A 12,907-nucleotide genomic window follows, 5' to 3' on the forward strand; every position below is an offset into this window, starting at 1 on the left:
TGAGCCAGGGGGACCTGAGGCTGTGCCCCCACCTGGCGCTGAGCCAGGGGGACCTGAGGCTGTGCCCCCACTCGGCGCTGAGCCAGGGGGACATGAGGCTGCGCCCCAGGGGGCTTGACGGGGTGGGGCCGGCTGGATCTGGGTCTTACGTGATTTCAAGGTGCGCATGGGTTGGTGGGGACTTGACTCTGGGTCCTGCGGTGCACCCCAGACTCTGACAGGAGGGAGATTTTCATATCCATTTTACTAATTTTATTTCATCTCTGACACTTCTATTATAGAGAAAGGGCAAATAGCAATATTAAAATATTTCCTCTAGTTAATTCCCTTTTAATGTGCACGAATTTCGTGCACCAGGCCATTAGTTGTAAATAATGCTGCAAGGAACATAGGGGTGCATATATTCTTTTGAATTAGTGTTTTGGGTTTCTTTGGATAATCCCCAGAAGTGGGTTCACTGGGTCTTAAGGCAATTTCATTTAAAATTTTTTTTTAGGAAACTCCACTCTCTTTTTTCAGTATGTACTTCCATAAACAGTATGCTAGGGTTCCCTTTTCTCCATATCCTCGCCAACACTTGTTATTTGTTGATTTATTGATGATAGCCTATTCTGACAGATGTGAGATGGTATTTCATTGTGGTTTTGCATCTCTGATAATTAGTGATATCAAACAACTTTTCATATGTCCATTGACCATTTGTATGTCTTCCTTGAAGAAGTGTCTATTCAGGTCTTCTGCCCACTTTTTTAATTGGGTTATTTCTGGGGCTTTTTTAAACGAGTTCTTAATGTATTTTTAATATTAGCCCTTATTGGATTATTATTTTCAAATATCTTCTTCCATTTAGTGGGTTGCTTTTTCATTTTGATGATGGTTCTCCTTGCTGTGCAAAAGCTTTGCAATTTCCTATAACCCCATTTGTTTATTTTTGCTTTTGTTGCCTTTGCTTAAGATATTTCCAAAATATATATTGTTCTAAGATTGATGTCAAAGAGTTTAGTGCCTATGTTTTCTTCTAGAAGTTTTATGGTTTCATAGCTTATATTTAGGTCTTTAATTCATTTTGAGTTTATTCTTGTCTGTAGTGTAAAAAGGTGGTCTAGTGTTTTTGTTTTGTTTTTTTTTTCACGTATCTGTCTAGTTTTCACAACACCATTTTTTGAATAGACTGTCTTGACCCTATTGTATGTTCTTGTTCTTTGTAATAGGTTAATTGACCTTATAGGCCTAGGTTTATTGTGGGCTCTGTTTTGTCCCATTGACCTATATGTCTTTTCTCTATGTCAGTACCACGTTCTTTTGATTACTATGACCTTAAGTATAGTTTAATATTAGGTAGTGTGATACATTCCATTTTGTTATTCTTTTTCAAGTTATCTGATGCTATTTGGGGTCTTTTGTGCTTCCATACACATTTTTGAATTATTTGTTTCAGATCTGTGAAATACGCCATTGATATTTTGATAGGAATTGTGTTGAATCTAGATTTATTTGGGTAGTATGGACATTTTAATGATGTTAATTCTTCTATGAGCACAGTATATGTTCTATTGACTATTATCTTATTTAATTCGTTCTTCAAGTTTCATAATTTCCTGAGTATAGATATTTTACACCCTTGGTTAAATTTATTCCTAGGTATTTTTTAAAAATGTAATTGTAAATGAGATTATTTTCTTAGTTTCCCTTTCTAGTTCACTATTGGTGAATAAAAGTGCAATCAATTTTTGAATGTTAATTTTGTATCCTGCTACTGTAGTGAATTCATTTGTCAGTTCTAGTAGTTATTTGCAGGAATCTTGAGTGTTCTCTATATATAGTATCATGTCATCTGCAAATAATGACAGTTTTACTTCTTCCTTTCCAATTCGGATGCCTTTTATTTCATCTTGTCTGAGTGCTGTGACTAGGACTTCCAGTTGAATAAGAGTGGTGAAAGTGGGCATCCCTATCTTGTTCCTGATCTTAAGTGATATGCTTGTAGTTTTTGCCCATCAAGTATGATATTGGCAATGGGTTTGTCATATATGGCCTTTATTATGTGCTTGTACAATGAGCTTGGGAGTCTTCCCTCCTCTTGGATTGTTTAGCTAGTTTGAGAAGGATAGGTGTTAGTTCAGCCGTGGGCAAAATACAGCCCGCGGGCCGGATCTGGCCCGTTTGAAATGAATAAAACTAAAAAATAAAAAAGACCGTACCCTTTTATGTAATGATGTTTACTTTGAATTTATATTAGTTCACACAAACACTCTCCATCCATGCTTTTGTTCCGGCCCTCCGGTCCAGTTTAAGAACCCATTGTGGCCCTCAAGTCAAAAAGTTTGCCCACCCCTGTGTTAGTTCATCTTTGAATATTTGGTAAAATTCACCTGTGAAGCTATCCGACCCAGGACTTTTGTTTATTGTGAGTGTTTTTATTACTGCTTTAATTTCATTAATTGTAATAGGTCTGTTTAGATTTTCTGATTCTTTTTTGGAAGATTGTATGTTTCTAGGAAGAGAGTATGCATTTCTAACAAGTTCCCAGGTAATGCTGAAACTGCTGGTCTAGAAACCATACTTTGAGAATCACAGTAGTACAGTATTGATCACAGAAGTCTGAGACAGAACTGTAGCTAACCTGTGCCGAATGAATGCTGAGTTGCTTGTAATGCAAGCAGAGTTATATCCATAGGATAGGTACCCACAATGGTCATTTAATGTAGTGTTTTTTTTTAATTTATTTTCATAGATTGGAGCATATGATCAACAAATATGGGAAAAATCTGTTGAACAAAGAGAAATCAAGGTAATGTGTTTATTTCATTTTGTATATTCTGAAACAAAGTTCTTTAAATTGATTATTAACCATATTTTATATAATATCTTTCCATATACTTTTAAGGTATAAATTAATATTATTCTATCCAAACTTTTAAATGAAGACGGTAAACTCTTTTTGATAGATTGGTTCTGTCTTTACCTCTGATTTTCTTTTCTTTTTAGCATATTACTATTCTTTTAAATTTTAATTTTAATAATTATTTTTTTGTCAGCTCTTTTCCCCTTTCACTTGTCACCTTATACTTCTAGTTTGCTTTTCTTCCCTTTTGATGCTGTCATTGCTCTATACAGTTTATTAAACTGGTAAGTGTTTCAGGACTTTTCCCACCTGAGTGATCCTGCGCAAATGCTGCTCTTTTTAATTGAGAACTGCTTTTTTTGTGCTACTAACAGAATGACTTGGACGCAAACAGAGCTGCTGAAAATTTGGTCATTTTAAAAAAGAATTTAGGAAAATAAAGCATTAATTAAAATGTTTTTGTAGTAGGTAGTTCCTTCTTGAACATGTAATCACTTAGGCTGATAAGAGATTCTCATAGGCTACCTTGCTAGCATGAAAACTATTGTTTAACTAAATTTATTGTTTTTCAGCAGTCACTCCTTTCTTGTGATAAGATTTATATTTTTCATTTGCATAGGTAATACTAATCAGTGTGGTCCTGCACGAGCTAAATTTAATCTGGGCCCAGAGAATGTTACTTGAGTTGCTTGACATTTTCTATTTTGTACATAAAGGCTTACATGAGATTGAAAACCAGTGTCTCTCATTAACTTAAAAATCTATCCAAACAATCTGTGTTTAGACAACTTGCATATCTGTAATAAAGCACAAGATTCTTTACCTTTAGTTAATTTTAATTTTTAAACTATTTTCATGAGGAATTAATAGTTAACAAAAATTTAATAAGTACCTACTATGTGTTAAACATAGGGTTAAATTATAGGAACAAAATAATGAAATAGATTATAATTTTGTAGACGAAATGCATAATTACAGATGATACTAATCCAGTTAAGAGAAAGATGTGTAGGTCTCTTTTGGGGAGCTCAGGGGGAAGCAGCTCTGTGAAGGTTAGGAAAGATTTCACAAAGGAGGTGACTCATGAGCTAAGTTTGAGAGATCTTAGGGAGAATGAGGAAATCATTCCAGACAAGGTGAAGAGCAGATGAAAATATACATAAAGGAATGAAGGAGCATGACTCTTGAAGGAGCTTGATTGGTAATAGGTTGGGTGGAGGAGGAAGATTAGGGTAGTTAGAAGTAAAACTAGAAATGAAAATGGAAGTCACATCACACTGCCTTACAAGAGTATAGAAAAAATCTGGAAAACAATTATGGAAAACATTGAAGGATTTTAAGTAGAAAAGTTTCCTCGATTAAATTTATATTTTAACAACTTTGCTAAGTGTGATGGCAAATACTAGAAGAGAAGCAGATAAAGAATTCTGTTTTAGAAATATCCAGATGATACATTGGTGAAAGATTTGGGAGTCCTCACTAAGTAAAGTAAGTGTGTGTGTGTGTGTGTGTGTGTGTGTGTGTGTCTGTAAATTACATATTCTACACATTATATAAATACAGGTATAGGAGTGACTAGATTTACATTGAATGATGAAAGAAGAAAACTAAGAATGGAATATTGGGAAAGAAATATTTAATGGGTGGGTAAAGGAAGAAGAAATGTAAAGAAGGAGGAAGAGAAGATATCCATGATACAGTAGTCTGTAGTCTGGTAAATTGAAGTAGTCAAGAGTTGGAAGAGTCAAGCAAATAAAGAGCAGTAGAGACGTCTAGTAAGATTCCTTAAAATCTTTTATCCTTTTGACACTCTTTAACTTGTTGGACTGGGAATATTAAGTATTTTGAGAAGTTGTGTTACCAGTTGGTACATTTGGGTGATTTATGAAATTTGAAAATCTAAGAAAAAAATGTCTATAAAATTTCTTTTTATAAAATTTTTTTTAGTTTTAAGCTGCTCATCACAAATTACGTGTTATGTAATTTCATTTTTATTTATTTATTTATTTTGATAAATAGAACTTCCTATGTTTTATTAGATCAATAGGTACAGACTTATAGATTGCTTCACTACATAATTTTATTGAGCTTGAGGCTTAATACTTTTTTTTATTTTTTTAAATCTTTATTGTTCAGATTATTACAGTTGTTCCTCTTTTTTCCCCCATAGCTCCCCTCCACCTGTTTCCTACCTCACCCTCTGCCCTTACCCCCCCCCCAACTGTCCTCATCCATAGGTGCACGATTTTTGTCTAGTCTCTTCCCACACCCCTTACACTCCTTTCCCCCGAGAAAATAGTCAGTCCACTCCCTTTCTATGCCCCCGATGCTCTATCCACTGAGCCAAACCGGTTAGGACCCGTTTTGTCTTTTAGTTGTATTTTTGAAGTGGTTGTGCGAGGCATCAATTTCAGGTGTTTACCTATGCCGCCATATTGGTTTCTCTAATTTACTCATTTTTAGGAAACTGTTTTAATGCCTATATAGAGATTAAAATAAGGAAGGATTGTATTAGTTGTTTCTTAGTGTGCTGACAGGATGAATTTAGGGAAGGCTAAGACCTATGACTTGTTTCTCAAATATGTCTACCTTTAAAGATAATACTTTAAAATGGTAATTGAAGAATTAAAATAGTATTAAAATTTACTCTTGTTATTTTTAATTACAAGGGTCACTGTGTTGACAAGCCCAAAACCACTTTTTTTTTTAATTCTCACCAAAGGATATGCTTTTACTGATTTTTAGAGAGAGAGGGTGAGAGAGAAAGAAAGATCTATGTGAGAGTGAAACATCAATTGGTTGCCTCCTGCATGCACCCTATGGTTCTAACCCACGGCTTGGGTATGTTCCCTAACAGGGAATCCAACCTGAGACCTTTTGGTGTTCCAGATGATGCTCCAACCAACTGAGCCACACTGGCCTGGGTGTAAAACCATTCTTGCTGAACATTCTAGTGGAGGCATATTGTTTAGAGTGTTAGATAGAGTGTTGCATTTATTCTAAGAAAAGTTGGACAAGTGTATAACTAGTGTATTACTATTAGTATTGATATTTGATTTAAAACAAAAACATTGTACCTGTGATGTAGAGAACACTGTTATTGATTTACATATATATCAAAGCAGTGAGCAACAGCTAAAGAAATCAAAGCCATGAAATTATATTTCTTGGAAATGTTTATTTTTTAAAATTAAAGGCCAAGAGTGGTAAGTCTTTTGTTAGTTGCAAATTATTTTTTCTTAAATATTTAGAACATATAACTGAAAGCTTTTACTTCCTGATCACCTTGACCCAAATTTAAAATTAAATATGGCATTTCCCCTTAGTTTAGACTTAATAGAGTTTTAAAGCTTCAGCAGAAAGAACTAGGCTATTTTATTTTAAAGTCATTATAGAGGAAAAATGGCGTGGAAGGAACTAAGCAGGATATCCAGAAAGAGAAACTGATGGTCACATTCTTTAATGGAATGTGTTATGATAGTTCCATGCATGGGAGTCTAAATCATTAAACAGGATTATTTTTTAAACTTAAACAGTCCTTTGTAGCTTTTTGGCCCAACATTATCTGCGTTAGTATATAACAGGCTTTCAGCTTTAATGGCTATTCCCTCACCCGAACTAGTCCATTATATCGAGGTTTTACTGTACTTTTAAAAGAATGTATAAAGACAAGTAAATTTAAATGTTACTGTTTTCAAATTTGTTGGCAGTAATAAAGGTAAAGTCTCATAATAAACATCATACCAAATCTAAATAGTACTCTATAAATGAAATTTTGTTAAGTGTATGTATTATTAGAATTCCTTTCCAGTTTGTAAAATATCAGGAATGTTTTATAGTTTCAGTCAGCCACTTTTTCATGACATTAAAATGGGAAATGAAGTACAGATGAATCGATTCTCATTATTCACAGTAGTTATTTTCTGTAAAGTCACCATGAACACTGAATTAGCGAATACTGATCATTGCTCCTAGGGAAAATATAGTTAAGTTCCTTCAAGCCGCTAGTCACAACCCTTCATCAACTAATACATAATCTTGTTTTATATATCTTTCTGTTGAAAAAATGCTTATTTAATATGTATTGTTGATTTCATTAACATTGAACTCATGCCCAACAACACTATAGCCATGCCTGAGCAGAGCTTATCTTACACACATTTTCCCAGAGGCACATCACAGCCTTCTTGTACTTAGAAGCACTAGACAGGTACTTCAGTACTATGCTTGGGGCCATTTTAAACAAAATTATCAATATAAAGCACGTGTGCGTGCGCATGTACACTCACTGCACTGAACAGACTGTGAAAAGGACATTTAATTACAACATTGAGAGCTGAAACAAGAAGGCAGAGCATTGCCATGTTGGACCTCAGCTGGGAATGTGTGGGTGATTCATATTTTTTGCCTCTGTCTTTCGGCACATATCTGTAAATAACTGCAAAAGCACAGCAAGTATTGATTTTGGAATACAAGTAAATTTTAATGAGTAGCCCTGGCCGGTTTGGCTCAGTGGATGGAGCGTCGGCCTGCGGACTGAAGGGTCCCCGGTTCGGTTCCGGCCAGGGGCATGTGCCTTGGTTGCGGGCACATCCCCAGTGAGGGGTGTGCCGGAGGCAGCTGATCGATGTTTCTCTCTCATCGATGTTTCTAACTCTCTATCCCTTTCCCTTCCTCTCTGCAAATATCTATAAAATATATTTTAAAAAAAATTTTAATGAGTAGGTGAATTTGCAAATTTTGAAACTGAATATGAAGATCAACTGTATGTAAAATTATCATGGATATATATTTAATCCTGACCCTTTCTCTTTTGTTTTTGTATCTTTGTATCTCTGGGTTGTTTGTAATTTCAGATGAACAGACTATTTGCAGGGGTTCAAAGGTTAATAGCATCTTGAATTCAGGGTACTTTATTTAAACATCTCAGTTAATTCTGAGCTCAAATGCTGTCTTCTCCTTTGCTTTATCAGTGGTTCTCAACCTTCCTAATGCCGTGACCCTTTAATACAGTTCCTCATGTTGTGGTGACCCCCAATTTCATTGTTACAACTTGAACATAATGAAAGCATAGTGATTAATCATAAAAACAATGTGTAATTATATATGTGTTTTCTGATGGATTTACGCGACCCGTGAAAGGGTCGTTCGACCCCCAAAGTGGTCGCAACCCACCAGTTGAGAACCGCTGCTTTAGATGCAAACAGTACTTAATCAGATTCGTACTTTAAGTGGTCATTGTTAATTACTTGGATTAGGAAGGGCCAAACAAAGCACTGAATAGTTATTACTTGGTTAATTGAATGAGTAATCAACAAATCGTCTAAATACTGTCATCTATTAGCACTTGGCTCCTGAGGAATTTAACCTAAGCTCTTCCAATCTTAATATCCTAGACTTAAGTTATAAATTAATTTTTTCATAGTCCCCCAGCCCAGTTATTTTGATCTCCAATCCTACTTCCATTTCTGTACACTGATAGCAAAAACTTAATCTTAGTGTTCAGTAATTTCAAGTTTTAAAACTAATTCAATTTGTGAGTCCTGCTTTCCCTTCTTCCACCTGCTGGGCATGGCCTCTGAGTTCTGATTTGATTGGGTGGCATTGCGATCTGGTTATGCGTGTGAACGTAGTGGCATCCCTGAGATAGGCATCGTTCTCTCTGGGTCCTAGCTGATACCACCCTAGATGCTGGCACCTGCTGAGGGTCCGCATCCCTGTCCTCAGCTCTGTGGTTCACTGCTTTCCGCAGCAACACCTGCAGCTTCACACCTTGAAGGTCCTTCAGAGCCACTGTTCCCCAGCCAGCTTCAACACTCTCCTGTGCAAATCTGGGCCCACGCAGGCTATCTCAGGCTGTACATCCAAATTGATTGGTAGCAATCGTCTTGGTTTTAGAATTTTACTTTATCTTTTTTACTTTTTCTAAATTTATCTTCATGGAAAGATGATTTTTTTCCTGCTCTTCTGGATTTAAATACACATGTAGAATTCTAATACTATTTTTATTAGAACATAATGACATAATGTTATTTTAGTTTTAGGTGTACAACATAATGATTTGATGAAATGATCACCACAATAAGTCTAGTTAACATTTGTCCCCTTACATAGTTACAAAACTTTTTTCTTGTGATGAGGACTTTTAGGATCTACAGTCTCACCAATACTACTTTTAATATATTATAGGGACTAAGGAATAAACCAAAGAAAACAGCGCATGTGAAACCAGACCTCATAGATGTTGATCTTGTAAGAGGTGAGCCTTGGATAAATAAATGCTTAATGCAATTAGAAATTGACCTTGTAGAAACAGTTCAAATGGGTTAGATGTATATGTTTGTAGAAATAAAAGTAATGTGAGCTTAAATGAAGGCAGAAAATCCATAAAAAGCAGAAAATGGAAGCATTTAAATACCATTGACTAGTTTTTCCTCCTGCTAAAGATCAATACAAGAAGTATATACAAAAGAAAAACATCTCATGTTTGCTTAGCAGGCTATAAGGCCTGGTTATAAAAATTAAAGTGGTAACATTTTTAAAAATTTTATTTAAACTAGAGGCCTGGTGCATGAATTTGTGCATGGGTGAGATCTGGCCGGCCCGCCCCGATTGGGGTGGGTGGGGCTGGGCAGGGGAGGGGCCGCAGGCAATTGGCTGGCTGGCCCCACCCCCTGGTTGAACTCCTGGTCCAGGGGACAGTTTGCATGTTAGCCTTTTATTATATAGGATTATAGTTGACATACAAATATTGTATTAGTTTTAGGGGTTAATGTGGAATTGACATTTGAATATTACCTTATATTTATAAAATATGTAGGAGAAATTCTGTTATTTCAGTTAAAAGTTGTTTTCAAAGTACCTGAGTTAATATGATAGGCCAGGGGATTGTCAAGGGCGGGAGGGGAAAAAGGACACAAGACTAATAAGTATACTCTGTTGTCTTATTTTATTTTTCTCAGGGTCTGCATTTGCTAAGGCAAAACCTGAAAGTCCTTGGACTTCTCTGACTAGAAAGGGGATTGTTCGAGTTGTATTTTTTCCCTTTTTCTTCCGTTGGTGGTTACAAGTAACATCAAAAGTCATCTTTTTCTGGCTGCTTGTCCTTTATCTTCTTCAAGGTACAATTAAATGATAGAAATGCATTTTGCTTTTAACTTTCAGGATATTACATTTTTAGGATTACCAAAAGCTTTTAAAAAAACAAACAGTACTGCTGAGTATAAAGGTAAATATTTATTGTAATATTTCACTTAATAAGACACTGGTTTATATTTAAAATGCTTGAGAAAACAAAGCAATTATTTTCCAATATAATTTTGTGAAAATTTGAATCTGTGGTTGGCTAAAGAAAAAAAAAGTTGAGAAGATTTTTAAAAATTAGAAAGTCTCTTCAAAATGCACCTCCCACATATACATACCACACAGTCGTGTGTTTTTTTTATATATACAAGTTCATTTTTCCTGCCTCAGCCAGTAATCTGAAACTGTCCTCATTCTGTCCTGAAATTGTGCATACCATGCATTATTGTAATTGCTTTTCACGGATTCTTTTTTTTTTAAAATATATTTTATTGATTTTTTACAGAGAGGAAGGGAGAGAGATAGAGAGTTAGAAACATCGATGAGAGAGAAACATCGATCAGCTGCCTCCTGCACACTCCCACTAGGGATGTGCCCGCAACCAACGTGCATGCCCGTGACCGGAATCAAACCCGGGACCTCTCAGTCCGCAGGTCGACGCTCTATCCACTGAGCCAAACTAGTTTGGCTTTTCACGGATTCTTATTTCTCACAACCACCCAGTGAAGTATAGGTTCTATTACTATGCCTAGATTATAGACATGGGATCCTGAAGAACCTGAGGACCCAAAGTCACACAATCATCCAAGTGTGGTAGAGCCCAGGTTTCAAGTTTAAACTATCTGACTTAGGGCCACATGCTTAACTACTGTGTTGCACTGCCTCTCACCACAGCAGCATTCTAATGTGCACTCATAGACTGCATACTATACTATACAATGCATACTATACAACACTCGAAAGCATTTGGAGTCTTAAAAAAGAAACCACTCACATTCCATCACTCTAACAAAGCAATGATTATAATTTGGTTAGTACTCTTTCAGTCTTTTTAATGTCTTTTTTAAAAACATGATTTTAATCCTAAAATGATTATTTAAACATGTTTTTACTCATAAACTCTAAGTAAAAGATAAATTTTTTTTAAGTAAATGAAAATATAATAAAAACTACAGATTTTTACTTAGGTAAAGCTGTTTCCTTAAGCCAGGGTACACATCTTATATACATAAAAGAGAGTGAACTATGAAGATTTTGTGATTGTTAAGAGTGTGTGTGTTTCTGATTAAAGAAATTATACATATTCATTACAGAAAATTTGGAAAATGTAGGAAAAATTGAAGAGAAAAGCCATCTATAATCTTGCCTTTAAGCTTACTTTGCAATGTTTTTTATATAGTTGAGATTATTCTGTGTGAATGATTGTATTCTTATTTTCTCCTTTTGTCATAACAAGTATCAGAGGCTTTATAAATATAATTTTAAATTATTAGAAAATACCCTATCAATACCCTACAATATTGGGCATTTAAGCTTTTTGCTGTTTTTTGTTATTATAATTTATGCTGAAGTGAACATACAGTTTGTGAAGTTTTTTTTATACTTTGAATTACTTTCTTTTGACAAATTCCTAGAATGCCTGCAATTAAGTATAGGATTTTCATATAGCTTGTCGCTGCTTTCAAGAAGTTGACCTTTGTTGTTGCTAAGTATAATACCACTACACTATATGCTAGTTCTTCTAAATGTATTTTTATCTTAATTTTTATAGAGTTACTTTCTTGTGTTTGCTTTGCTCACAAAAGGATTTAAGAGAGCGTAACCTTCTAATGCTTTCTAGCTTACCTAAAGGAGAAAGCTTTATTCTAAAGCAGTCAGAAAGTGCAATTACTTATTAGAGTAATAATTAATCAGTACCATTAATTGTAATTACTGTGCATTATCCTTTTTCAATACCGTTGGTTTCTAGTTTTCAGTGTAACTAGTTTTTCACAAAATATTGTATCTGAAATTTACTCACTAGCTTTTCTAAGCCAAATAGGAAACACAGGTCAGATCAGGCATGAAAAAGATATTTTTTTAGTTCAGAACTTAAGTTTAACATTATGTGTTCATAAATCATGATTACTGAACATTCTCTTAGTATAGCTTAAAGAAGTGACTTAACCTGATCCAAATCACACAGCCAGTGACAAAGTCTTGCGGAGACCCTAATGACCCTCAGCAGTTTGCTGGTACCTTTAGAAAACCCTGTGCCTCCATTTCCACGCATATAAAAGTAGGATGCAGCCTGGGTGGTGTTGCTCAGTGGTTGGAGTGTCAGCCTGGGCACTAAAGGGTCACTGGTTCGATTTCTGGTCAAAGGCACATACCTGGGTTGCAGGAGCAACCAGTCAGTGGGTCACTCTCGCATCGATTGTTCTTTTTCTCTGTTTCCCTCTCTTCCCCATCTTCCCTCCTTCCCTTTCACTCTCTCTTTCTCAAAAAAAAAAAAAAAAATCAAAGGAAACAATATCCTCAGGTAAGGATTAACAAAATAAATAAATAAAAATAAATAAAATTCGGGTGCAATACTCTGAGTTACATCTTCATTCTCTGTCTAACCCTTATCGTCCCAAAGGTAGAATCATGTGCAATCAGATTTGGTTTTATATAACTATATATAGTAAGTATTTTTACTTTAATTACATGCCTTTTAAGTATCTCAACTTTATATTGTCAGCTCCATTCCTAATTTTTGCTTATATAATTTCTTGCCCAGATTACTGCCACGACGAGCCCTTCTACCTTCTGTCCATTTACCTTTTAAATTACAAATCCAAACTAGCCACTTAAGGTTTAAATTATTTCCTAGTTATTATCAACTTCAAGATATAAGACAGGTTTTTCAATCAATCTCTTGTAGTATCTCTCTACAACTTTAACCAGACTAAATTAGCTTTTTGTTGTTTCTTAAATATTTTGTGCTCCTCCCCCCCC

General features: G+C 35.2%; 1 protein-coding gene across 3 annotated transcripts in view; it reads left to right on the forward strand.

Moving 5' to 3' along the window:
- PHTF2 (putative homeodomain transcription factor 2) overlaps positions 1-12,907 on the forward strand; it is a 72,755-nt gene that overhangs the window by 17,231 nt on the left and 42,617 nt on the right. For 2 of the 3 annotated variants that reach the window (XM_006774912.2, XM_006774913.2), the window contains exons 2-4: positions 2,735-2,791; positions 9,035-9,104; positions 9,808-9,966. In XM_006774912.2, the coding sequence (XP_006774975.1) occupies positions 2,735-2,791; positions 9,035-9,104; positions 9,808-9,966 (286 nt within the window). The remainder of the gene's footprint in view (positions 1-2,734; positions 2,792-9,034; positions 9,105-9,807; positions 9,967-12,907) is intronic. The other variant, XM_015571260.1, reaches the window with a different exon arrangement.

The sequence above is a fragment of the Myotis davidii genome, unplaced genomic scaffold, assembly GCF_000327345.1.
Source record: "Myotis davidii unplaced genomic scaffold, ASM32734v1 scaffold125, whole genome shotgun sequence".
In the NCBI taxonomy this organism is placed as follows: Eukaryota; Metazoa; Chordata; class Mammalia; order Chiroptera; family Vespertilionidae; genus Myotis; species Myotis davidii.